A 27,280-nucleotide genomic window follows, 5' to 3' on the forward strand; every position below is an offset into this window, starting at 1 on the left:
AGGGTGGGGTTTGAAGAGGGGTGAGACCTAGAAGGTACAATGCCATAGACTCCACCCTCCAAATCAGTCATTTCCTCCAGGGGAACCATTGTTGCTAATTTCCAGATGATAGCTGAAGATCACTCAGAAGTACAACTGCTCTCCAGATGGCAGAGATCAGGTCCCCTGGAGAAAATGGCTGCTTTGCAGGGTGGACTCATGTCATACACTGTTGAGGTCACTTCCCTCCTGCTTTGGTCCACATGATGATTTCAGGCCAGTCACAAACTTTAATAAATAATAATAATAAATTTTATTTATATCCCGCCCACCCCGCCTAGGCGGCTCAGGGCAGCTAACAACAATTCAACATTAACATAAATAGGTAAAACATTGAATTTAACAATTAAAGTTAAACATATAAAAACCAGTTAGTTAAGTTAAAATACATAGTTTAAGTTACATTATATATATCTGGCAGCAATAAAACTGTTCTGGCGCTGGTTCTGCCAGTTTAGATAATATTATAGATGGCGGTTCTTTGTTCCTAGCAGCTCAGCAGTCGATATCGTTATAAGCTTGTCTAAAAAGGGCGGTCTTGCAGGCCCTGCGGAACTGGTCGAGGCTCCGCAGGGCCCGCACTTCCTCCGGGAGCTGGTTCCACAGTGCAGGAGCCGCAACTGAAAAGGCCCATGCTCTGGTGTTTTGGAGTTTTGACGTCTCTCGGCCCAGGGATGGTCATTTTATTTTTACCTACTGACCTCAGTGCCCTCTGGGGTTCATATGGGGAGAGACGGTCCCTTAGGTAGGCTGGTCCTCGGCCATATAGGGCTTTAAAGGTAATAACCAACACTTTGTACTGGACTCGGTAGGTAATTGGCAGCCAGTGCAGTCTGCGCAGCCGTATGTGCTCCCATTTCGAGAGCCCCAATAGTAGCCTGGCCGACGCGTTCTGCACCAGCTGCAACTTCCGGGTCCGGCACAGAGGTAGCCCCAAGTAGAGGGCATTACAGTAGTCCAATCTTGAGGTGACCGTTGCATGGATCACTGTTGCGAGGTCGCGACGTTCCAGGAAGGGGGCCAACTGCCTTGCCCGCTTCAGATGGAAGAATGCTGACTTGGCAGTGGCTGCTATCTGGGCCTCCATTGATAATGAAGGCTCCAGTAAAACACCCAAACTCTTTACCTGGCGCGCTGGTTTCAATGGTGCGCCGTCGAAAGTTTGGAGAGCTATTTCCCCTCCCCGGGCGCCGCGGCCCACACAAAGGACCTCTGTCTTCACTGGATTCAACTTCAGCCCACTCAATCTGAGCCACGACGCTACAGCCTGCAAAGCCTGATCTAGGTTCCCTGGGGCGGAGCCAGGCCGGCCATCCATTAGTAGATAGAGCTGGGTGTCATCTGCGTATTGATGGCAACCCAGCCCAAACCTCCGGACAATCTGGGCAAAGGGGTGCATATAAATGTTAAACAGCATTGGGGAGAGAACTGCTCCCTGAGGCACCCCACAATCAAGTGTGTGCCTCTGGGATCGCTCACCCCCAATAGCCACCCTTTGTCCCCGATCGGAGAGGAAGGAGGAAAGCCATTGCAAGGCCAACCCCCCAACCCCTATGTCGGCGAGGCGGCGCTTTAGCAACTGATGGTCGACTGTGTCAAATGCCGCCGACAGGTCTAATAGCATCAGTACCGCAGCGCCGCCCCGATCCAGATGCCGCTGAAGGTCACCCATCAAGGCGACCAGCACCGTCTCCGTCCCATGGCCCGGTCGGAACCCAGACTGGCACGGGTCAAGAACGGAAGCGTCATCTAGGACCCTCTGTAGCTGCAACGCCACTGCCCTCTCAATGATTTTACCTAAAAATGGTAAATTAGACACCGGACGGTAATTCGCCAATTCGGCCGGGTCTGCTGTACATTTTTTTAGGAGAGGGCGAACCAACGCCTCTTTCAAAGGCGTTGGGAAATGCCCCTCTACGAGGGATCTATTTATGATGTCCCGTAAAGGACATCTGAGCTCCCTCTGGCAGATGTCCCGTAAAGGACATCTGAGCTCCCTCAGCCTAACTTACTGCACAGGATTATTGTGCAGATCAAAAGGGGGAGAAGAGAATTATGTGAGCTGCTTTGTTTCACACTGTGTAGAAAAAAACGGTACTTTTCCTGGATAGAGGTTGCAAGGAGGGGGGAGGAGATGGAAAGCTGAAGTCAGATCCATTCCCCTACAGAAAATGGCTGCCTTGGGTGAGTGGGAAGACACCACAGATGGGGGGAGTAAATGCCCCCACTTTGATGAGTAGGTGGGAAGACTGCAAGGGTAGGGTGGCACTTGCCCACAGCCTCTTTCTAGAGTCCACTGTATTTTCTACTACAAGGGGCCTTATTCCTAGTATTTTATAATCAGCTTATTTATTGACTGAATCCACCCTGAGTCCCAGTTATTATAAATGGACTAGAAATGAAAATAAACAAACTTTTCTCTTGCTCCGGTGGTAGAACAGCACACTCGAAAGACTATACTTACCTCTGTTTGGTTCCTTTTTTGCTGGTTTACTCTTTGTGTTGGTTGCTTTTCTCTTAGGAATCTGATTCTGTACATGTTCTCTCCATTTCTTTAATTGGAAGTTGATGAATTTCCACATCATCCAAGCTTGAGTCAAACAAATTGCAGCCAGACAGCCAATTCTTGTGGGGGGGGGGGATACAAATAAATTATACATTATTACAACTGGAGACTGAACTAGATATAAATTTGAAATATTAGAAATAATGGATCAAATTACAACAAGTTACACCGGTAAAGAGAAATCTGAAAGGGTCTACAGTAACATGTGGGAGTACTCCAAAAAACAAAGCTGTTTGTGAGATACATCTGTAGTGCTCTTTGTCAGCAGGACTTTTTACTGACTTGCTTCCTGTACTTTTAATAGCAGTCTGATATTATTAGGTCTGACAAATATAACAAAAAAGGAATTGTTAATATTCAGAAGCTATATTCCTATTCCCTTTATTTCTAAACACATCTCAAAACAGACAAAGGCAATGAACATCTCAGGGTCTGCCTAGCTGGACTAGTGCCGGAGGCAGGATGCTAAACGGGGTCCAGTTATGACTACTTAACATCTACATGGTAAATAAGGCTCCAAAGCAAATTTATTTGGCCAGTTCTTTCTGACATATTAATAAATGTAATACTGAAAACACCAGTAATAAAGAGCTTTAAAGGACATTCTGAAAGAGTCAATAACCCTCAGCCCAGCTGTCTGCTAAGCATTATACCTAATAGTAAGTATGTTGAAGTTTCCTTCTGCTATGGAAAAACCAGGATTTTCTGCTCTTGCCAAACCAAATCCAAATGTGAGAACTGACAATGTTAAGGTCAGGAGACGAGCCATTACAAACAGCAGAGCCCAAAGGGTAAATCTGCAAGAAAAACTGTAATTACTTCAGATGTCTTTCACAAGCACCCTGAAATCTCAGATATATACAGTTTCCTGAACACTATTACCTATTTGAACACTATTATCTATTTGAACTCTTGAGGTTATGTGGGAACTCTTTTCTTTAGAGCAACCCTCCACTGTACCACAAATTTTAATTTATGTTATATACAGTCCATCTTTTTCATTGAGACTTAAGGCAGATTACAGGAAGTCAGTGCAGTCAGTTAGATAAGGTATCTGATAAATAGCAACAGGACTAAGATTATAGAAATCAGAAAGCAAGGTGTAAGTATGAGACGTTATATAAATTAACAAGACCAAAAAGTGGAATTATATAGATGTGTAGCAATGTAGTGACAGCAAGATCATACATATGGCAAGCAGATATTATATACTATACACAGTAGCATAGCTTACAGTCCATTCCCTTCATTTGATCACCTTCTTGAACTTTACTGCTTTTATAAAATACCCTCCTAACCACTCTATCTCATATAGTTTGCAGAATACCAGAAGCATGGGGGCCTTCATGACTTTCTCAGGCAGGCCAGTCAAAAATGGGAAGGCTACAACAGATAACAGGCAGATCAACAACAGTAGTTGTTGATCTTGCCTGTCTGCATGATGGTGCTTGTGGAAGACCCTGCTGAGATGAGTGAAATTGCTATGGCAGAGAATAGGGGGAGAAATGGTCCTGCAGATAAGAGAAAACCAGTACCTTGAATTTGGCTAGGTAACTGACAGGCAGCTGACAGTGATGACCGCAGAAGGGATGGAGTATACATGCTCCACTTAGCTCCTAATAACCAGCCCAGCTGTGGCATTTTGTACCAACCAGTCTTAAAAATGATTTAATGGGCAGACCAATGTAAACTGCATTAGAGTAGTTTCATCTGGATGTTACTGTGTCATAGACCTAGGTGGCCACAATGGCTGACTCTGGACAGTGGGCCCTCTTCCAAGCTAAACAGGGTTGGAAGACAGTATTTTTTCAGCTGCATTATCTTGCTCCCCCAGGAATAATTTTGAGTTTAATATAGCTCCTAGGCTTTGAACCAAATCATCCAGGTCAACTGAATTCAATCAAAAGCAAAAACAATTCAGAAGATGATATGGTGCACACATGCAATTCTTTGCATGCGCATAAAGTGGCTGCCTATGCTCAATTAGGACAGCAGGAATGCCCTGAAGGTTTGCATGCTCCTCCTCTCTCATGAGGGCAATTCTATCTTCTCTTTCTGTTCTGGGTACTTCTGCGATTCACATTATTTCCAGATTGATCACAATTTGCAACACTGCTTCTGACTATTCCTGCAGAATTAAACAACCATAACACCAACTGATAAATGGAAAGATCGGGCAGAATACTCATTTAAGAGTAGACCAGGTACTCTTTATATAATTCTGGAGGGACACCCCCCCAACTCCACCCTCAGGAACAGTTTTTAGAGCAAGTGAAAAGGACACTGGAAAGCATTCTTCTCTTGAGCCAGAATTCCATTTGTTTTGGTTTGAATCCTAGCAGATATGTTCTTTTAACAAATAAACAAAGTCTAAGACTACATCTGAGTGAAAACACTGACACTCGTTATTTTCAAGTAGCATTTGGAAGGAAAGAGAAGACTGAAAATCAATATGAAAGGGAAGCTGTATGCCTGACTTTCTGACTCAGCTTTCAAGAACTTCATTTGGTGCAACATAATGAAATAGTCTTTCACTTTCCCAAATTCATCACTTTCCCCAATTCATCTGTGCTATTTTATGTGAGATATGACCACAGCATGTAAGAGACTGGTTTGGGGTAAGAAGAAGAATCGTGATGGGACACTCAACCTCCTTGATTTTCTATACTAACAGACCATGCTTTTAATAGGGTACATATGCTTACAGTGCTCAAAGAAAGCCGTTACCTTGTAGGTGATAATACTAGTAATAAAAACAAATTACCCTTTCTGTTTATTCTCATCGCTGAAGTAGAAAAGGCGTGAGGCATGGAAAATCAGTTCCACAAGGTAATGAGGCACGAGCAAAATTAGCCCCAAACGCTGAAGACTGCAATATTACAAAGAAACATTTATTTCAAAATTTTATTCCGAGCAGTCATTAGTAACAAATTAGGCAATGCGCACCAACAGAATAGACAAAGTGTTTGCTGAGCAGTAGGGAGCTCTGTATTTGAGTCCCTGCTCAGCCGCAAGCACAGATAGCAGCATAATTCTCAAAATATAACATGAAAATATTAGTCAGCTAAAGCAGTATACTGCATGAATGACACATTAACATGTCACTCTCATCCTAAAAAACACACAAAAAATTAAATTTATATATACTCACTTCAATATATAGGCACCTGCTATATGAGCAATATAAGGGCAGACATAGTGCAATTGTCTGGGAATATCTTCCTAGGATTCCAAGGAAAGGAAAAAAGAGAGATCTTTAAAATACAGGACCCTAATAGAATACATGCCAGCTTTCCTTTTCTGTTCTTCTGATGATTCTGAATACAAATTTATGGCAATATCCCACTTAGAAGTTTCCAAAGTGGCTCACAATTAAAATGAAAGCAATGATAAGCAACAGATGAAACAAACATTCAGCACCCAAAAACAGTAACATCAACCTTATCACCAAAGTAGTATTTAACCCTGAAACCTTATTCTGAACCACATAGTCTTCCAAAGCACTGCCATGTTAACATATAAAAAAAATCTAACGCATTACCACCAGAGCTTGTTAAATGTGAAGACAATATCTTTGGTAGGTAAAAACAGACTGCAGAAGCATACGGGAATAAAAGGAAAAGGGCACTCTGTATCACAGATACTACTTTAAGAGCTAACATAAAGGCTGGATCCAACAGCTCCCCAGGTTTCAGCCTGCTCTCTAAAGGGTGGTAGTGTAGATTCAACTCATCCCTAAGTTCAGCTGATCACCACTTTCTTGTACTATTGAATCTCTGAGCTTCAGTACACATTGGTTTATTAGCAGCATCCAAACGGTTACCAATTCAGACACCTGGTGGTGAACATCTACTGTCATCTGATTAAAAAAAGAAGCGTTGGATGCTATCAGCATGTAAACAATATCTCATTCCAGAATTCCAAACTACCGCATCTCATTGTTTCATGTATAGCACAGGGAACAAGATACAATTCTGAATACGACAGCACATTACAGAAACATAATCCCTTAGCATCACCTGCTGGAACCTTATCTAACAGGTAGAGCAGAATATCAGTGAATAGGATCTTCTACCCTGTTTTGGACAAGCAGCCCAGGATTTCAACATGAGAGATCCAAGAAAATACTATTGGGTTTTCAAGGCAAGGTATGTTCAGAGGTGGTTTGCCATTGCTTGCTTCTGCACAGCAACCCTGGACTTCTTTGGTGGTCTCCCATCTAATACTAACCAGGGCCAACTCTACTTAGCGTCTGAGATCTCATTCAACCAGGCTAGCCTGGGCCATCCACATCAGATAAAAGAAAATGTATAGGACTTAATTCCCCATTTTTCTATTAACACTGGTGAGCCACTAGATCAGATGGATCCACATAATCAATTACATTCAATTGTGCTTGGAATTGAGCTGAGGAGGAACAGTGAGCAATCAATTGTTGGAGCAATAATTTATATCCAAGGATTTCTTGAGCAGGGACCAAATGACCCCCTCCCCTCTTACCCATGTATTGGCTTGGGTAACTCCTTAGCTACATGCTGGTGCTTAGTTGTCCTGAGTCTTGGGAAAGGACAGCTGCTCACAGGGAATTTTCTTTCTCTCATGCTTGTTAGTAATGCTTATCTTTAAGGCCTGGGTCATTTCTTCCCCCTACTGGAAGCTAGGTGCAAGATGGCCTGGTTCATCCAAGTGTTTGGGATAGTTTAATTAATTCTTTCGTTCTCAGCCAGCGTTTGGGGTATAAGACATGTAGTTTTAGTCATACCTGTGGTCTCAAGTTTCACTGTGCACATGCGAGCTTGAGGCCAGCTGATAGAAACTTAGCCTGAATCTTCTGTAACTTTTATGTGTTATTAAAGATCTCCCTGTAAGTAAACCTGGATTTCTTGTATCATTTTTTGGGGAACTTCTAAGAACCTATGGAGCCCCTGGCCAGGATCCATACCCCCCCATCATTTATCAACCATCATGGGTAAACTAATATATGCCAGACTTCTCCATGAACCTGGTCCATACACTCAAGTTCAATAGCCAAATTAACCAAAGTAAATGAGTCTAGTTGGTTCTACTTTAACAGCTGAATCCAAAGTGAAACTCTTGCTAGAATAGATGCAATTTTATCAAACCAATGCTTGCTGACACTTGGTCTGTCAATTATTCCCTAGGTGCCTGCATAACGTAGTCTTCTTTTTTCCCCACAAAACAACTATTAAACATTAGCAGACACAGAATTACCTGGAAACAAGGACATTCAAGCACATTAGATTTTTCCTACCTCACAACCATTTAATTCCACATTGTTAAGGATATCTGGGGGTGGGAGTGGATTTTGTGTCCCCCCTCCCCCACAATTCCTCAACTATTCCTTAGCTGTGGTGCCCACCATTTATTTTGTTAAAGTCTTCTTCCCATAATCTTATGTTTTACATTATGGAATCTTAATACTAGAGATAAAATTAAACTAAAAAGACTGAATTTATACCTTTCTAGTTTTTTGGAAGTAGAGTTCTGGCAGTGCATGAAGCCAATAGGCAATCTGGCAGATAAAGAAGAATTTTACCTGAAAGCTTAAAAGGAAAAAAGAGAGAGGGGGATTACTACCGGTAAAAGAATAGGTATTTGGCTCAAAATATTTAATCAGTTAACCTGCAGCTTAACGTTATATTACAAAGGAAATAAGTTAGATATTCAATACTTGTTGTCTAGCATCTGCTCTTAAAAACAACGCCTCCCACCCAAAAAGGTCCATGCAAACTGCTCCCAGTGCCCAGCTTGGCTGCAGCACTGCCAAGTGAGTTGGGCAGCAGTAGTCAGTATATCTGTCATTGCTGCAGCTAGGTGCTGTTATGCAAGCCATATGGCTAGGCAGGCATAGTGGCCACCACCTTGTGAATCACCTGAGCAATACTGCACAACTCACCCAGCACAAACACTTCCTCTGTAAAGGCACAGTGCTGCTGACAAGAGGGTAATCGTGTGGAGGCATGGCATCATGCTCATTCTCCCTCTCCCAACATGCAGTGGGGTCATTGCTCAGGATTAGCCACATCACGTGATTGTACTGCAAACAAGTAGAACTGTGAGTTGCAAATGGTGAGTGTTTTCTGAATCACACTATTGTGGTTCAAGCTATCTGGTGGCTGGAATATCTTTATTATAGAAGACGACAAATCATTAGGTCACCGAACTAAAAAGAAGATACTGAAGGATGACATTACAGATGTTTATAAAACTATGTGATAGGAACATTAACATGAAAATGCTATACTAATAATTCCTTTAATATGAAAACCAACTAGAAAGTTATCTCCTACTTCTGATGACTGATGAGAGGAGCAGCAAGATTTACAATGCTTTAATGTAATCTAGTGATTATCCCCAAATATTTAGTTTGGGGTGGCTGTTACAGTGTATTATCACCTTTATTTTGGATGAAGACTGCAGCTGATATTAGCTTATAGCAGACCTATTAAACTCTCAGTCTTCAAAAACACAACACAAATCAGGTTATACAACTAGAACCATAGAATCAGAGTTGGAAGGGACTTCCAGCGTCATCTAGTCCAACCCCCGTACAATGCAGGAAATTCAAAAGTACCTCCCCCCCATGCATCCCCAGTGACCCCTATTCCATGCTCAGAAGATGGCAAAAACTCCAGGATTCCTTGCCAAACTGGCCTGGAGAAAAATTGCTGAAGACCTCAAAGTGGCAATCAGCATTTCCCTGAGCGTGTAAGAAAAAACCACAAGAACTAAGCACTGATGCAACTCTTCCTGCCCTCCTTCTCATGATCTGCCTAATTCACAGAATCCACAGTCAGATGGCCATCTAGCTTCTGCTTAAAAACCACCAAAGAAGGAGAGCCCACCACCTCCTGAAGAAACCTGTTCCACTGAGGAACCACTCTGTCAGGAAGTACTCCCCAATGTTGAGCTAGAAGCACTTTTGATTTAATTTCAACCTGTTGGTTCTGGTCTAACTTTCTGGGGCAACAGAAAACAATTCTGCACTATGCTCTATACAACAGCACTTCAAATACTTGAAGATAGTGATAATATCACCTCTCAGCCGTCTCTTCTCCAGGTTAAACATACCTGGCTCCTTCAACCTTTCCTCATAGGACCCCTCACCATCTTTGTTGCCCACCTCTGGACACATTCCAGCTTGTCTATATCCTTCTTAAAATGTGGTGCCCAAAACACAATATTCTAGGCATGATCTAACCAGAGCAAAGTAAAGCAATACCATCATTTCATGTGATCTGAGCACTATACTTTTGTTGATACAATATATATTAAAGTATATAATGTTGGGCAGAAATCATATTTCAAGTTGTAAGGTAAATAAATTAAATTAAATCTCACCCTATTGCCTTCCAAGCTCAAAAGCCAGTACTTTTCTATGCTATTATAGTGTGCTCCATTCATCTGCATGAATGCAACACATGCATCCATTAATGCCCCAACAGTAGGAAACCGAGATCTCAGATAAAATAAAAAACTAGAGAGGAAGATGTGTTACTCCTGCTTTTTATATCTTCACATGTTTGAGCAGACTGAACAAAGAAGGATAATTCACTCTGAAAACAGATGCCAGATATGTATGCTACAGTGGTAGGCAGCAAATTGAAAAACAGAAGTACTTGTTTCACCAAACTCAGCGTAGCTAAGGTATCACTAACATTTTCTCGCTAAGCTTGCAAGATAACCAAGACTTCAAGCACTTTTCAACTATCAGAAAACTGTTTACTTAAGAGTAATTTTCATCTTGGCCAGTTAACTGAAACAGTTATACAAAAGTAAGATAGTTTTTTAACAGCTGTTAAGAGTTGAGATTGGCCTCTTATCTTGCTATATCAGATATAATTCATACACACATGCTGATTGGCTTATTTGCATGTATGTTGGTTATCTCATATTTAGTTATCTAGATAATAACCAGGTGCTTATGACAGAGTACTGCTGTGAAAAACAAATCAGATTTCTCTGGATCAAAGTCTCAGAAGACAACTAGGTGAGATTTCTGGATGTATAACTTGGGCTTTTGATAATACCTAAAAACAGTGAGACAAAAGCTTAAATCCAATTTGCTTTTTGAACTATCACTTGCTATAATATGGATTCAGGTGGGTAGCTATGTTGGTCTGAAGCAACAGAACAAAGTTTGAGTCTGGTGGCACCTTTATGTAGGGATAGGCATGAACCAGAAAAATGGAGATTTTGAAGATTCATGGAGTCTCATGAACCACAAACCTCCATGAAACTTTTTGTTTAACTAACCAGTTTGAGGATTGTGATGTGGTGCAGCCTGCAAAAGGGAACCCTTTAAATGGCTTCTGAGAGACTTGCAAGGCAACTGGGAAGGCATTTAAATGCTTTCTCAGTTCACTTGTGAGTTGTGCCATGGCTTGCAAAAACCATTTAAAGGGATTCCTTTAAATGGTTTTCACAAGCTGTGCTGAAGGCATTTAAAGAGATTTAAAAATGCCTTCTCCAAGCCCTGCCGCTGACATCAGCTTGTCTGCCAACACAAAACACCTGAACCACCTAGGAGGTTCATGGGAGCACTATGACATGAACCAAACCATGAACCAGGCCTGGTTTGTGACGAATTTCAGTTCATAATTCAATTTGTGTCCATCCCTACCTTTAAGACAAACAGTTTAATTCTGAGTATAAGCTTTTACCTTACAATTGGGTTTTGTTGGTCTTAAATGTGCCGCTGGACTCAAATTTTGTTCTATTGCTATAATACGATTAAGCAATGCTAGGGACTTCGATAATTTTAACATTCATCTTCACAGTAATCATAGGGTTACTTTTTATTTGCTTGAATTTTTTTCTGTCTTGTTCCATAAAGAGAATAATTTCTTATCTCAATGAAAGAAAAAAGTTTCTACATTTTCTGTGTTTGTTGGTTACATTTAAGAGAAACAAACTCAGTCCCTTACTCTTTTGCATTATCAGAATTCAAGGCTGATAATATCCTTCAGATAAATCCTGGAGAACTCTGCTGCTAAATCATTTACATTTGGAAAATGTTTAGTTCAAATCCTCTAATTGGATGCAGGAGGGAATCTCTTGTTACAACAATATCAGTCTGTTATAATCACTGCCACATTCTGATAGCAATCAGCATAGCTTCAAAAAAAAAGAATGACAAACACTCTAAATATATTAGAAATGTGGTGGTCGAATGACTTGAACTGCCAAATACTTGGGGATGAACAGGCCATGCATATTGCCACCATACCTGCATGCACTATTTGAAACATCTGCCTAGCTACTACCTGTAGGCAAGATGGATCATTGATCAGAATGAGCATGGAAACTTTTGCCATGAATAATTCAGGATCTCAGTGCAAGGCAGAATTTGGCAAAAATTATTTAAGCTCTAGTCCTTCAAGTCTATTTTTAAGGAGGAAGGTTAACTATGTCAGAATATTGATTTATCTAGTGCTCCCCCCCCCCACAAAGATACCAAATCAGATAAGGCCGTATAAGACTTACAACATTCGAGAATGAGGGTAATCTTTCCACAACAGAGTTGGATTTGTTGTGAATTCTTCCTAAATGGGGGAGAAATACAAAGTTAAAAAATATTTTGGACTAGTGTACATTTAAAATAAGCATCAGAGAAATAATTTGACTTACTTACTGCAGACAAAATGCTTGCTCCCCAGACAAATGAGAACAAGTAGAAAAATGCTAGTTGTCCTGATTCATTGAATTTGCTATGTTTTGTTTTTGACAAGTGGAGACGTCTATTAATTTTCTAGAAATTAAAAAAGCATAATACATTAGGAAATGTGTGACATTCTTTATTTACTATAATATCTTAGAAACCAGTCTAAAATTTCTACTGTACCAGCATTTCTTAGCGTCAGCATTTAAATTCCAATGTTGCGAGTCTCTGACTAGGCCTTTTACCATTTAGTTGCTACTATTAGTCGTCAGTTCCATGAATGAGAAGTACAATAAATCTATCCTTTCACATTAGTTGCTGCAACAGCCCTCTGAATACATTAAGCATTTCTGTTCACATGATAAGGTAACATGCACAGCAAACTTGCCACAATCTGACCCAAGCTAGTCACTGCCTCTCATATGCAGTAGAGGTAAAGGCTGTTCATAGTTAGAGGGCCTAGTAGAGTCCTAAGTAGCCATGTAGATGCAAAAGTCCTACAGGAATTGTGGAATGGTGGCAGAGTAAGCAATACTTTCCCATCATCCCCCAAGCAGATGCTATCCTGCCACCACTCAATATTGGCATAACTACACAGTGGCCAGGAGATGACCTAAATAATCCTAACATCTAAAATAATTATTATTTAATTATTTGTATTCTGCTTTTCTCTCCAATGGGAGAAAATGATCTATAAAGAACACTAAACAAAACCCAAGCACTATGTATTCAATTTTAGACTGCCCTTTCCTGCCGAGCAGGGCTCAGAGCAGTGTACAACATATAATACAATATAAATATAATGCAATTTAAAACCATAAAAACACTAGATGGGATGCCAACAATAGCATATAATTGCACACAGCACCCTTTTATTCTTCCTTTTTTCACGACACATCATCACAACAAGGAGTTCATATTGGTGAACTGTACACCATGGTGCATATTCCTGAATGGCCATATTTCATGCTCTATGGTTCTGTTCGTGTGATTGCTACAGGTTAGCCAGAGAGGGTGAGGAAGTTATGACTCAACTGGCTTTCCCAATTTGGGTGTTATTAAATCACAGTAGGAGTAGCTTGTAGATTTCAACACCTGGCATTAGCTGCACAGGGCAGTTTGGGCTCTACACTACTGTTATTTGCTCACTGTGAAGTTTCATGAATCACTCCCAACTCTTCTCTCTGCTGTCATGCCTTCCATGTTGGGGCTCCTCAGGCTTCAGAACTGGGGAGGCTAGGATGCTAGCTGAGCACTGGTCCCTCCTTTCCTCCTCTTGAATAGCACTCTGCCTCACTCTCCAGTCTTGTGCTGATTCCTTCTTTCCCGGCCTGTCTGTGAAGTCTGCCTTTTATTTCCCTTTCTGGTCTTATTCCAGCCTCCTCTGTGTTAAGGAGCCAATCATTCACCCAATACTTTCTACACCTGCATCTAGCCCAGCCTTGTTTTCCTCCCAATCCATATCTCCCTCTTCAATCATCTGCTGTTTGGCTCCTGTAGATTCTCTTGCCTACCTTAGGCAGGCAGTCTGTTTCCTGGTGCCCTTCCTACCCCCTACCCAGATGCAGGCCAGGTAAGTATCCCAGTTTTTGAGCCTTGGTGGGGTTTTTTTTAATCCTGTGTGCTAGCTCATGTTGGGACACATAGCCAATTTAAATACATTTTTTTTTATTTACAAGATTCTTGATTTAAAATGTACCTTAAATCAATAAGCTGCCAAATTAAATTTAGAAACTGGCAAACCAATGAAACATGGCACAACCTACCAAGCTGCTGTCTGTTCACGTTAAGAGGGCTTTACAGGAACTTTATAAAGTTAATGTCATCTGCAATGTACCAAAGGGGAATCATAGTCATTGATAAAATTGTCTGCCATATCCAATATTATTTTGTCTGACAGTTCTGTGGCACAAAACACTGTACCTCACAGTCACATAAGGCAGTTTGGTATGGTAATCTCTTTGATTTAGCAGCCCACGTGGCACTACCTTTTGACCTGTATTCATCTGTCCACTCAACAACAGGGCCTGCAACAAGTGGATCCAGCATCTTCAAGGCACAACATCCATCTTAAGCTCAGGACTGAAACACTTTGTAAAGAAGTCTCTGGCCCCACAATTTGGTGGGGGAGGACAAACAAGGGTTACAGTCTGATTCTGGAAGCTCTCTCCAAGTGAACTGTCAGTTACAGGGCTTGTGCAATCTATGCAGAGGAGTTCCTCCCCAACTTCCATTGTCAAAATGCACACCTGCTTATTTACCCTCACAAAGGGATCCCACTCATAATAGACCAAAATCTGAAGTAAGCTGCTCTTTTATGCGTATTAGTTAACAAGCTTACTGGTAATAAGATTTTTTTCTGTTCATTAAATGTTTAGAGACAATATTAAAAATGCACAACATCCAATGCGCCCACACCCATGCAATAACTGTAAACTTACATCTAGTATGTATTCCTGAATCACTGCATGCAGAATAATGGCTATAAGCATGTAGAAAAAGATGGTGGCCATGTCTTTTGGACCATACTCATAGAAATGAACTGGTTCGGACATGTCATCTGAAAATGTACAATATTGCTATTACAACAGTATCTAACTAATTAAAAACATGAAAAGTAAAAGAACACACACAAAATTAAGTGTTCAGTAGCGCTGTGTATCCTAAATAGACTGCTACAATAAAATCATGTTCTCTAGTCTGAAAAACTTGTTCTCTAGTCTGAGTTAAATATAATTCCAACGTAAAGGTTTGAGGTCTATTAGGTGACTGATGTTGAGATATTTACAGCTTAACATAAATTTTTATACAAGTGCACCTTTAAGACCAACTAAGTTTTATTCAGAATGTAAGTGGGCAGTGTACTGGAAAAGAGTTCCAAGCATAAGAGTACACTGCCCACTTATATTAAGAATTGCTGCTTCCATTCCCATTTTGTCTGATGAAGTCTGCTTAAGAGCATATGAAAGCTTACATTCTGAATAAAACTTAGTTGGTCTTAAAGGTGCACTTGTCTACTGCTTTGTTCTTTTGCTTCAGACCAACACGGCTTCCACCATGAAAATCAAACACAGTCTAAGCCTAATTGAAAATTGCCCTGTACCTGGGCAATGCTCCATTTGTGCTCCCCTCAGAGTCCCACATGCTTGGAACTCTTTTCCAGTATTCACTTCCCTGATTTCAGAACCTTATTCAAAATTCACATTTTTGATGAAAAACCACTGCTTAAACCCTTAATTTCATTGGCAACCTGAACAAGGCCTAAGTACGCCTAACAGGGGACAGATATAAACCAATGTGGTTGCACCTGCTGCTTCTGTTTTATCTTTCCCATCTTTTCTCTGTATCCTCCAGGACTATGGACATAAGCTTTTTGTAGGAAAGGATCTCTTTTCCCCCTCTTCCCCCCTTCATTTGCTTAAATTACTTTGTAACATCCCATAAGCACTGACATACCACAGAGCTACAGAGACTGGGCTGTATCTACCACTCCACTCAGCTAAGTATAGATTCCTCCTCTGTCCCAAGAAATCTTCTGTGTGAAGAAGGGCAGCAGGATATAGCTCAATAATGGATTTGGTCTAACAATCCATCAGTAAAAGGAAGGTGCTGGTGGATGTAGATTTTTGATGCATTCTCCTCTCCAAAGCTATCCCTTCTAAAACCTGTGTGGAGGTCTGCAGGTTGCAGAGCTGCAGACAGGAGGGGGAAAGGAGTGAACACCCCTCCTCCCTTTTCAGTATGCAGAGTTGAACTCCTGCTGACAGCTCTGCTGGATTCAACCCATTAGCTAAATTACTAGTTTAAGAAACATCAGTATTTTATTACTAAAGATATAAGGACATAGTATAAAATATGGAAAAATACAAGTACATTCTTACCTGCAGTATACGTAACATTGTACTGAACTGTTATAAACATGATGGCATATTTGGCTGTAACCTGAAATTTAAGATAACAAAAATACAAATATTCAAATTGGAGCATTTTGAGTATATCTCTATGTAATCCTGGTCCATAACATGCGGTTTTAAAGTTGCTACTAATAGAGCCATCATAAGCAGAGCTAAACCAGGGGCAGACTAAGAAGTTAAGAAGGCCCAGGAGCAGGCCAGGCTGAATGGCCCTTGCCTCCAGTTAGCCCTGTCCTGCGCAGATGTGGCCAGCAGTGCCAACAATGGGTATCTGTTCATCTGTTGTCTCCTCTTGCCTCATCACCAGTTAAGCAGGCATTGTTGCTGATGTCACTGACTGTTTTGAGAGTCAGTTAGGTGCAGTGGTTAAGTGTGCGGACTCTTATCTGAGAGAACAGGATTTGATTCCCCACTCCTCCACTTGCAGCTGCTGGGAGAGCCCTCTCAGTCCCACCCACCTCACAGGGTGTCTGTTGTGGCGGGGGGGGGGGGGGAGAAGCTATAGGAGATTGTAAGCTGCTCTGAGTCTCTGATTCAGAGAGAAGGGTGGGGTATAAATCTGCAGTCTTCTCTTCTTTACAATGCTGCCAGAGCTACTGGTGCTTAGGCTTTGCTTTCTTCTGGCTTCAGCAGCTTTCTAGCCCATCAGGAACGTGCCCTGTAAGTTAAATGACCAGTCTACCCCTGTACTAGGGAAGGCAATGACAAACCACCCCGTAAAAAGTCTGCCAAGAAAACATCATGATGTGATGTCACCCCATGGGTTGGTAATGAATGACTCAGTGCTTGCACAGTGGATTACCTTTACCTTTTACCACTGTACTGAAGTCAGTGGGTTTATAAAAGTCTAACTTTGCTTAGAATAGTGCTGCAAATCTTGCTGAATTAGTATGCACAAAAGATTGCATGACCAAATTATAAAATCATCAGTGGAGTACACCAAAGGGTAATGTAAATCCAACATTAGCAGCCCTTTAACTATGGGTAAGAGATTATGATCAAGATTCCTGGCAGTTAGAGGAGTTCCTCAATGGAACAGGATTCATTGGAGGTGGTGGGCTCACCTTCCTTGGAGGTTTTTAAACAGAGGCTAGATGGCCATCTGACAGCAATGCAGATTCTGTGTTTTAAGTAGATCATGAGAAGGAGGGCAGAAAGGGTTGCATCAGTGCTTAGTTCTTGTTGCCCTTTCTTACATACCACTTTAGGATCAGTCAGCAATTTTTCTCCAGGCCAGTTTGGCAAGGGATCCTGGAGTTTTTGCCATCTTCTGGGCATGGAGCAAGGGTCACTGGGGATGTGTGTGTGTGTGTGTGTGTGTGTGGAGGTTCCTGAACTCGTGCAGAGGGTTGGAGTAGATGACACTGGAAGTCTCTTTCAATCCTATGTTTCCAAGGGATTGTGTGCTCCCTTTCCTCTCCCATACAAAACCCCTTTGGTTATGGTTAGTTGTAGCATTTGCACTATTAACCACATTTAAGTCTAAGCAGTATTCCTCAACATATCAGAAACTAGATTCAAACCTGGATTAAGAGAAAACCCACTTTCACATCAACAATGGTTAATCTCAGTGCAGACATAATAATTATTAACAGGTAAACCCAGTGCTTTGCTGAGAATGCTAAGTCTGCAACCTCCTCCCAGTCCCACAACTATGCATAAAGTGATGACAGCATTAATCTGTGCCAGTCCAAAAACATAAAACACATGAATATCTCAAATTCATGCTGACTTGTGCATTTCTATGTATAATAAAAAAGTGATGCATTACATTTAGTCCTGCATATATACACACAGCTCCTCTTTAGATGAAATCTCAAAGATTAATTTCCTCTCCAACAACAAAATCTTATACAGAGTTAATCCAGTCTAAACTCATTGATTTCAGTGAGTTTAAACTGGAATAATTCTGCACAGGACTGCGCTGCAAGAGCGGATGTAGGCCTGCGAATCCCCCTGTTTACATATTCCTTGCTTCACCTTTAGCATGTGGAAACAGAAACATGGTATAGACATATTTCTGTATTAATTTTATGCAGACTACTTACAAGGACATTTCCATGCATAGATATTATATTACACACATGCAATGATGTACAGTGAATTACAGAATTTTTTTTTTAAAAAAAACCTTTATTCAAACCCGATTAGCAGGTAACAACCTGAAGAAACAACAGTTCAAACATTTCTTAATGCAAACTAAAAGGAAATATTTAAAATCCTTTAAAAAGTGGAGTGTGAATTGTACATTTTGAACAACAGGCAAAGGAATCAACAACATTAATGGACACAATCTATCATGTGTGCTTAAGCACACTGAAATGAAAGGAGTTTAATCTCATTTCTGCTGGTTCATAATCTCAACTCTGCTGCTTCATAGTTTAAACAGTTAAACAAATTAATCTACCATTATATTCCATCGTGAGTCTGAGGCAACCATGTCTTCCATAAGACATGTCTCTTCATCAGTTTTCTTCTTCAAATCTACAGGCTTTAGATCAGGGGTGTCAGACATGCAGTTCGGGGGCCAAATCAGGCCCCTGAGCAATTGGCTGTCATCTGCTTCCTTCTCCCTATATCTTGCTTCCTTCTGCACGACAGCTTGCTTTGCAAGGCTTGCTCAATTGCACAGGAGCTACAGAGCAATATCTCTATTTTCTCCATTGGCTGAGGCTTCTCCCTTGGAGAGGAAGGGGAGGGAGGAATAGATTGCTTTGCCGGGCTCTCTCAATTGCACAGCAGAGCTACTGAACCAAGCCTCTCTTCCTTCTATTGGATGAGGCTCCCTCTCCCAGTCCCCTGGTGAAGGAAGGAAAGAGCCAGAGCTTCCTTTGCCCAGTTCCCTGGATCCCATGGGAGAAACACAAAGAAAGCATCCGATAAGTGCTTATATTTTAAGCATGTTTTAAGGTTTCTTTTTTTAATTGTCTGTGTTCTTTATAAAATTTGTATCTCTGCTATCTAATCTTAAATAGTACACACATGGCCTGGCCCAACAAGGTCTCATTTATGTCAGATCCGACGCTCATAACAAATGAGTTCGGCACCCCTGCTTTAGATATATTGAAAGGAGGAAACTTTACATCACGCTTTGTACGCTGAAAAAGAACCAGCATGTGTAGACGTTTTAAACATAAGACATCAGTTATGAAGGTTGCTGCTAGCATACTACTTTGACTATCGTTACCATTGCTTGCAACTGTATTATTAAACAGTAATAAAGAAGAGTCTAAGTGGAACTGAAATATTGTTGTTGCTACTAGAGACCCAAGAGAAAACTCTTGCACTTGGATAATCCTAGTTTTTAAAACCTGAATTCTGTTGTCTACTTCAGCCTATCAGCATTCGTAACTAACTTTTATTACACAAATACCTCTAAACATACTATGTTATAGGTCAAATAGCACATTTCCAGTCCTGCAAAAAAAAAAAGTTCATGTGAACAACCTCTTGCAGGTTCTCTGTACAAATAATCCACAGCACTGAGCAGCAGAACTATGCCAAATCCTCTGGCCATATTTTATATTTAGATTAGTGCAATTGGTTTGCAGAGTGAAGGCAGGAACTAGAGAGCACAGCTGTATTTAAGTGCTTACCTCCCCACCAACAATTCACAAACAGTCTTAGCACAGTGCCACTTCAACCTATTTTAGGTAAGATGAAGAAAACTATTCTCAAGGGATTATTATATAGGGGGATGTGGCATCTAGGCTGTCCAGTGCTATTATTATAGGTTTCTTCATCTTACCTAAGAAATACAACAGCTAGAAAATTCTTGGGCCTAAGGAACACCACAATTCCCTTACTCCACTATAAACCCCAGGAGGCTGATCTTCAACATCACTCTTCTTTCTCCCTCTTTCTGTAACTCCGATGTCTGAATGATAATCCTATCCTGTATCTCTATATCTGCCTCCCTTTACCTATCCATGTCCACAAACTTTTCTGTCTGAAGGGTGTTTCTGTCTCTCAACAATTTCAGATTTAGACCTCCTGAAAGTGACCAGTTTGGTAAACCACATCAGTCATGATGTAGTGGTTGGAGTGTCAGACTATGATTTGGTAGGCAAATGTTTGAATCCTCATTCTCCCATCAAACTTTGCAAGGCTGACCTTGGGCCAGTTGCTCTCTCTTTCTTTGCCTAACCTACCTCACAGGTTTGTTGTTGTTATGATAAAAATGAAGGATGGAAGAATTAAGTTGTAAGCCACTGTTGGTTCCCATCAGTGTAAATATCTAAATAAATACCCAAAGACTATTTCCTGGTGTTAACACTTAACTTTACAAATTTGTATTCAGTTCACCTCTAGTACAATCAAGATTCTAATCCATACTGAAGTAGTGTCTGAATGGTAATGATGAACCTGGAACAAAGAACAGTCCTCAGTCACACAGAACAAGACCAGTGTTCCCTCAAAGCTGAGTTAGTGTGAGCTAGCTCAGTTTTTAGCCTCCAGCTCACACCTTTTTGTCTTAACTCATGAGATATGGTCCCAGAGCAAACTAATTCATGCAGTAGCTCACAACCTTAACGCCAGTAACTCACAAAGTAGAATTTTGCTCACAAGACTCCACAGCTGAGAGAGAAAATTGAACAAGACCCTTTATTTGTCTGAGGATTCTCACCTGACACTGCACCAATTGTTTGTAATGCTCCAGCCAGCAGCAGTGCAGTTGCATTAAGAGGCCCTAGATTTAAAATTTATGTAACAAATAGTCTTCTAATTAATAACCAGTGCAAGAATGCATGTTGTAGGACAGGACTAATAGTGCAATACTAAGTTAGTTACACTTTTCTAAGTCCATTGGAGTCAACAGGCTATAAAGGGTGTAATTTGGTTTAGGACTGCACTGTAATTTTCCAGATGTGTAGCATTTTCACGCTACATCCGTAAAGTTTTTTTTTTTAACTTACTGCAGACCATTTCTGTTTCAGAGCTCTGTTTTGTGGTTTGGGTTGCTGAGTCATTTGGATAAGGATGTGTTCATCTGGAAACCCCTGAATTTCAGCTGTTCATAGCCTTGCATAGGACATGGAAAGTAGCACCTGAGACTCTCTGTGCTCTGCTGTTGAACACCTTTGAGTAAATTTGCATTCAGCAGGATCAGCAACTTCCCTAGGCCATGACTGATCTTCACCTAGATCAGAGCACTAAATACAGGAATTCTACATACATGTGATCAAATGCACTCAGAATTGGGCAGCTAGTCCTAACGGATACAGTGAATGATAACAGCTTTCCTGTATAGAACAGCAGCAACAATACCTGTAATTATTGGTTACACCATCTTATCAGCATTACAAGAGCATATCAATACCTACAATATATTATTACTATGACAACCTGAACTTGTTTAATGCTACTGTATTATCTGATCAACTCACAAACACACAAGACCAGGTCTCTTAAAACCCACATATCTAAGCACTAGTTTACAGAAAAATGATGTTGGGGTTCCAGTCTGCTTGAATACGCTAACCTATAATATCCGCAGCTACTCAGCAGTGCAGGCAGTGTTCCCTGCACACGTTTGGGGATCACTTTTATATGGTACAGGGTTGAGTTGCAACATTAAAAGTCAATGCTGTAACTGCAGGTGGCCAGTTTCAGTAAACAAGGTGAACAGATACTGGAGATTCTGAAACTGGTAGAGATGCCAGAAACATCTGCAAAACCTTTCAATGAACATTTCACATGGTCTTTAATTTTCTCTTAACATGAAGTTAAAGAAAGGACAGCACATCTAGATCATTGAGGCTACCACCAAGAATCTGGCCTGGCTAGCTTGTACAATCAGTCTGTCAGATGCAGGGCCATAACCAGCACTGGGGCAGCACAGTCAGCACCCCCATCAATTTGGGGGCACCCCATCCTTTTGTATTGCCAGTGCTTGGGCACTGCCTGTAGTTGGGCACTGCCTGTAGTTGTGGCAACTCCTTCCAGCTGGAAGGAGGAAGAGAGAGAGAGAGAAGGGAGGGACTTTTGAGTGTAGCTTCTGCACACTGCAGGCACCTGGCTGCAGCAAAGGCTGAGTGCTGCAACTGACTGTGGGTGGCCCTGCCACACTCAAGTACCCAGCTCAGCGTAACCTTTCACACTGCAAAGAGCTGGGAGCAGTCTTGGCAGAGCTAGGGGGTGAAAGCTGATGCTGCTATGGCTCAGGTGCTCAAGGGAAGCTGGCAGCAGCGGTGCTATTACTGCTGCCAGGAACAGCTGCTCTGAGCAGGAAAAGTCAGCCACACTACAGCCATTGGGCCAGTCAACCCAGTGTGAGCAACTCAGCTGGCTCTCTCCAGCTGAGGGAAGGATTGACAGAACCACCACACCAGTGCTGCGCAGCAGTGCCCAGCTACACATGCCCTGAGCCAACTGGTTCTATGCTTCCCGCAAACTTTGCAGGGAGTGGGGCAGCAACAACAGGAAGGTGGCAAGCCAGAGAATGATGAGGCCGAGAGAAGGTGGGTAAAGGGGTGTGTGTGTGTCAGGCCCTGGCAAGGCTCCTGCACACCTTGGGCCATTATTAGTCTAATTAATGTCACTTTAACATTTAACACTTAAACATGTAACTTTAACAACTTTAATTAAATTAACTATAATTTAATTCGCCACTTCCCCCTAGGGACTTGAAATGCCCCCCAATGGAAAACCCTGTGTAGGGGGCTGGTCAAATCATTCCTGGATCAGCTTTTAGACTGCTTGCTTCCCACCTAACTTGTGGACTAAAAGGGCCCAATAACTGTCAACTGCAGAAGAGGGCGAGGGGAGAGAAAACCGGTGGTTGAAGCAGGCCTCGCTGGGCATAATTTGTTTCTCCAGAAAACACGCCTCCCAAGGAGACGCGGGAACGTCACAGTGCGAAGCAGTTCGCCAGAGGAAGAGCTCGAGCTGCCGAGGTGGGACGGGGGAGCACATGGGAAAACTGGAAAGAGTGCGAGAAAGGGGCGTGGCTCAGGCAGAAGCGCGCGCTGCTGCTCACCCCACCTACTCCGTCTCACTCCCCACCCCCTCTTGTAGAGGTACCTCGAACATGAGCCCCAGGAGGAGGCCTAGGGCTAGGCAAGACACGGCGTCCGCGTGGTTCTGGATGACGAACTCATGGCTGAGTACTGGCGGGCTCTTATTCTTTTTCCGGAGCCCCATGTCGGTGGCGGCAGAGGTTTCGGAGGAAGGTTGACTCCAGTGCCAAAGTTGAAGGGTGGGTGGGTGTGGAACGAACAGGCGCAGTTCTTATGACTTCTCCCACAACCCTCGTCTTTCCCTCACGCCCAGTAAACACCGACGACTCCCCTCCCCCCTCTTTGCACCGCTGGGGCCGCCTTCCTTCTCGAAGCTGGGCCAATCGTCGCGCATAGGTTTTTGACGGACGGCTGCCGCGGCTAATCGCTGTGCTGGGTTGGAGACAAGGTTTTTCTTAGGGTGGGGGGCGGAGAAAGAGGCTGGTCAACGTTCTCAACGGCTGTTTGGAGGCTGTTTGAGTGGCAAAGAAATCCGGCCAATCAGGGCAGCCCAGAGGCGGGACTACAAGAGTCCGTCCACTCGGTGTCTTCTGTGCCTGTGGTAGAGTCGAACTGCACAGCCGCCTCTGAGGACTTTTACTAGGAAGAGCGAGCCTCCAGGTATTGGGGGGAGGGGTGGCTTCTGGAAAAACTCTCCACGTCCTTTTTTATCGCACCCCCCCCCCCCCCCAAATTGCCCTTTTCCTGACGTGCATCTTAATGCTGAGAGCATGGTTCACCCAAAAGTGAAGCTACTGACTTCAGGGGCTTTTACTTTCGAGTAGTCCTCGTGTCCGTTCGCGTTAGACTTGCATTTTATTTTGCCTCATGAACATAGAACATTTCACATCTTTCCTGTCGGTTGCCCAACTCAGTTACAGAAATATATAAAAAATGGTATAAAACAGTACTCAGCTTTAACATTGAGGTTGTAGCCAACAGCAAAATTCTTGAAGGGAATTCTTAGGGATTTGCTTCCGAGGACCCATGAGCGGCGGTGGGGAATCAAAGTTGCTTGTTCCTAATACAGTGTGCGTAGGGATTCTTTACCCTGACATTTTCCATACACGAATGTATTTAATAGGGTTTGAAGATCAGAACTCTCCTTTAGTTCATATGCTGGGCAGGTATTACTATCTTGGATTCTGAAATTTAATTTAAGGTTGTTAGGATTATTAAAATAATGTGTCAGAAACACCTTGAACATTGAGCCAAATAGGCAGCCGTGTTGGTCTAAAGTAGTAGAACAAAATAGGAGTCAATCGCACCTTTAAGACCAACTTAGTTTTATTCCGAACTAAGCTTTCGTGTGCATGCACACTTCTTCAGACGAGAAATGAGGTACAGTAAGCAGAGCCACATATAGCTGGTGGGGTTTGGAATGCCAAGTGGTACAAAGTTAAAAACCAATAGCAGAATAGTAAAATTAACAAATTCAGAAAACCTTTGATCTGGGTTGAATTAGCGGGGGAAACCATAAAACAGTAACTTGTCAGAATCTGAGAATGCCTGTTAATTATTCTATTGCTAATAAACCTGGGTCAAAAAGAAGGCATTTCTTTCTCAGAAGTATTTCCTGTCCAACTAATTTACTTTTTAACATGTAACATAAATATATACATCATTTTAGTTTGCCATTAGGAAAAATACATTAAAATATAGTAGAAGATGGGTTTAATATACGATTAATACATATATTAAACCCATCTTCTGCTATATTTTAATGTATTTTTCCTAATGGCAAGCTAGAATGATGTATATATTTATGTTACATGTTAAAAGGTAAATTAGTTGGACAGGAAAAACTTCTGGGAAAGAAATGAATTCCTCTTAAGAAACACAAATCTAGGAAAGATGCTCCCTCCTAATAATTCTATCAACATTGTTTTTAGAACCTTTCCTTCCTTCCTTTGAGGGTATAGGTTTTTATGACCTTGAGAGGTAACTATTAAGTGATACAGTCTTCCAGGTTGCCCATTGGGCTAAAATGGTTGAAGATGGGCAAGCTGTTTTATAGTATCCACTCCACAAATAAGGCTGCCAATAGTATGGAGAGAAATAATTCTTCCCCTTTCATAGAAGCATAATGACCTGTTATTTGCCAGACTGTGTTATGTACTCTATGCTATGAAAAGGTTCAGCTGCCTATTTTCACATATTAAGCCTGTATTAAAGAGACAGAAGGAATTTTTGTCCAGAGTACAAGTTTCTCAGCTTCCCCCTCCTGCTGCAGCCCCAAAACTGTCTCCCTGAATGCTGATTCTTAAGGGATACAACTCTTTGGAATAGCTTTAGAAGGAGTAGCTGATCTATTGGAGGAGAAGGGAACTAGAGAAAATCCCCCTTTTCTGGCCAGAAGTGGAAATCCTCTGTGGGATTCAACCATATATTATTTTAATTTTCTGGGCTCTTCAAATGTGACTACATTATTTACATTTTACAAAGAGAGCACAGTTCCCTTCAGGATGAAAAGCCAATGTGGTTAGCATATTGGAATAGTGGGGCTCAGATCGCCACTTTGTTGTGGAAGCTTTCTAGGTGACCGTGGGCCAGTCTCTCACCAGGGTTTCTGTCATGATAAAAGATGGTATAGAATAATGTAAATTACTTTGGGTCCCCACTGTGGAGAAAGGTGGGATAAAAAGAGGTAAATAAATAAATGGTTGGGGCAAATCCTTGTTAGGAGAACTGCCCATCCCATCTGGCCCTGCCCAATTTCTAAGAAGATGTTGTGGTTGGTCACTAGGAAAGGTGTCAGTTGGTGCTCATAGGTGCAACGTTATGAGCCTCTGAGCTAGACTCTGTCACAGAATGCCTTCCCCTGGCGCTAGTCATGATTATTCCACTGTACAGCTCAAATGTATAGCAGGTACCTGCCTGTAGATGTGCAAATAAATATCTGGATGAGCATTGGGGGCTTGTGTATCGCCACTACAAAAGGGCTTAGTTGTAGGTAGCCAAAGTTTACTACTGTTTTACAGGGAAGAAGTGCTGAGATTGAAAAAGAAGTTAGTTTGAGTAGACAATACTGATTTGGGCCAATGGTCAGGCTAACGAGGGAATCTGCTGGTATTATTACAAAATATGGTGGTAAGGAATACATACAAATACAAGTTTTAGGTGTGTGTAGTGTCTCCCACCAGATTGTGTGTGGATCCCTTTTAACTGCTGATGGAGTAACAAAGTACAATGAACAGATGGAAAATTACTTTCTGTAATGAGCTTTACCACTCCTTGTCTCAGTTGAGGCCAGGACTGATAGTGTCAGATGTCCTTATAAATTCCAGTTCAACAATTTTACAGTAGAGTTTTGCTTTTCTTTTTTAGGCTGAAGTAGGCAAGTTTTAAGTTTGTTGCTGAATGTCATAGTCATTGAAATTGTTAATGGGTGTGATCACTTTATTCAGTTTGGCCAGTGTGAATGGCATAAAGGCACTGATGGCAGTGATAGTGTATGTCACATTTGAATTGCCGCATTTCACTAAAACAGTTTAAAGGGAAGATTCCTGGTGTGAAGCTGCTGAGTTGGAATTCATATCCGGATTTCACCTTTTACATCCAGGTTTGGACTCAGCGAAATCTTGGATTGGTTAGCTCACTATGGAAATTAATTGCCACTTGTTGGAAAATCACACTGGCTTTCATGCAGTGGGTGTACTAGCAAGCCGCTGAGCCTGGATGAGTCATGTGATAGCAAGTTGTCCAGTGGTTGCTGCGAGGCCTTCTTTCATATTTATTTGTTTTTTTTTTTAAAAACAAATATACCAGGGGTGGCCAACGGTAGCTCTCCAGATGTTTTTTCGCCTACAACTCCCATCAGCCCCAGCCATTGGCCATGCTGGCTGGGGCTGATGGAAGTTGTAGGCAAAAAACATCTGGAGAGCTACCATTGGCCACCCCTGAAATATACCATTCTTTTCCTATTATGGATGTTAGGTATGTATGGTATTACAATCTTTGCAGAGTTACTGCTGTTTAAGCTCATTGAAGTTAGTGAGTTTGAACTGGTGTAACTCTGTACAGGATTATACTATGAGAATGATGGTACAGAAGCAAACCAAAGTACTAATAAACTTAACCA

General features: G+C 41.8%; 2 protein-coding genes across 2 annotated transcripts in view; one reads left to right on the forward strand and one right to left on the reverse strand.

Moving 5' to 3' along the window:
• The window catches only part of LOC132566119 (translocating chain-associated membrane protein 1-like 1), a 29,523-nt gene extending 6,025 nt beyond the window's left edge, over positions 1-23,498 (reverse strand). Inside the window, exons 1-10 of the mRNA XM_060230838.1 lie at positions 23,225-23,498; positions 16,169-16,229; positions 14,729-14,847; positions 12,261-12,377; positions 12,113-12,171; positions 8,085-8,169; positions 5,757-5,827; positions 5,370-5,474; positions 3,259-3,402; positions 2,504-2,664 (exon numbers count right to left, since the gene is read on the reverse strand). Of these exons, the coding sequence (XP_060086821.1) occupies positions 2,504-2,664; positions 3,259-3,402; positions 5,370-5,474; positions 5,757-5,827; positions 8,085-8,169; positions 12,113-12,171; positions 12,261-12,377; positions 14,729-14,847; positions 16,169-16,229; positions 23,225-23,344 (1,042 nt within the window). The 5' untranslated portion in view covers positions 23,345-23,498. The remainder of the gene's footprint in view (positions 1-2,503; positions 2,665-3,258; positions 3,403-5,369; positions 5,475-5,756; positions 5,828-8,084; positions 8,170-12,112; positions 12,172-12,260; positions 12,378-14,728; positions 14,848-16,168; positions 16,230-23,224) is intronic.
• Positions 23,499-23,649: 151 nt separating this feature from the next.
• The window catches only part of ZMYND8 (zinc finger MYND-type containing 8), a 101,319-nt gene continuing 97,688 nt past the window's right edge, over positions 23,650-27,280 (forward strand). The window contains exon 1 of the mRNA XM_060230842.1: positions 23,650-23,820. The gene's annotated coding sequence lies outside the window, so the exon portion shown is untranslated. The remainder of the gene's footprint in view (positions 23,821-27,280) is intronic.

Source organism: Heteronotia binoei, chromosome 2 (genome assembly GCF_032191835.1).
Source record: "Heteronotia binoei isolate CCM8104 ecotype False Entrance Well chromosome 2, APGP_CSIRO_Hbin_v1, whole genome shotgun sequence".
NCBI lineage: Eukaryota > Metazoa > Chordata > Lepidosauria > Squamata > Gekkonidae > Heteronotia > Heteronotia binoei.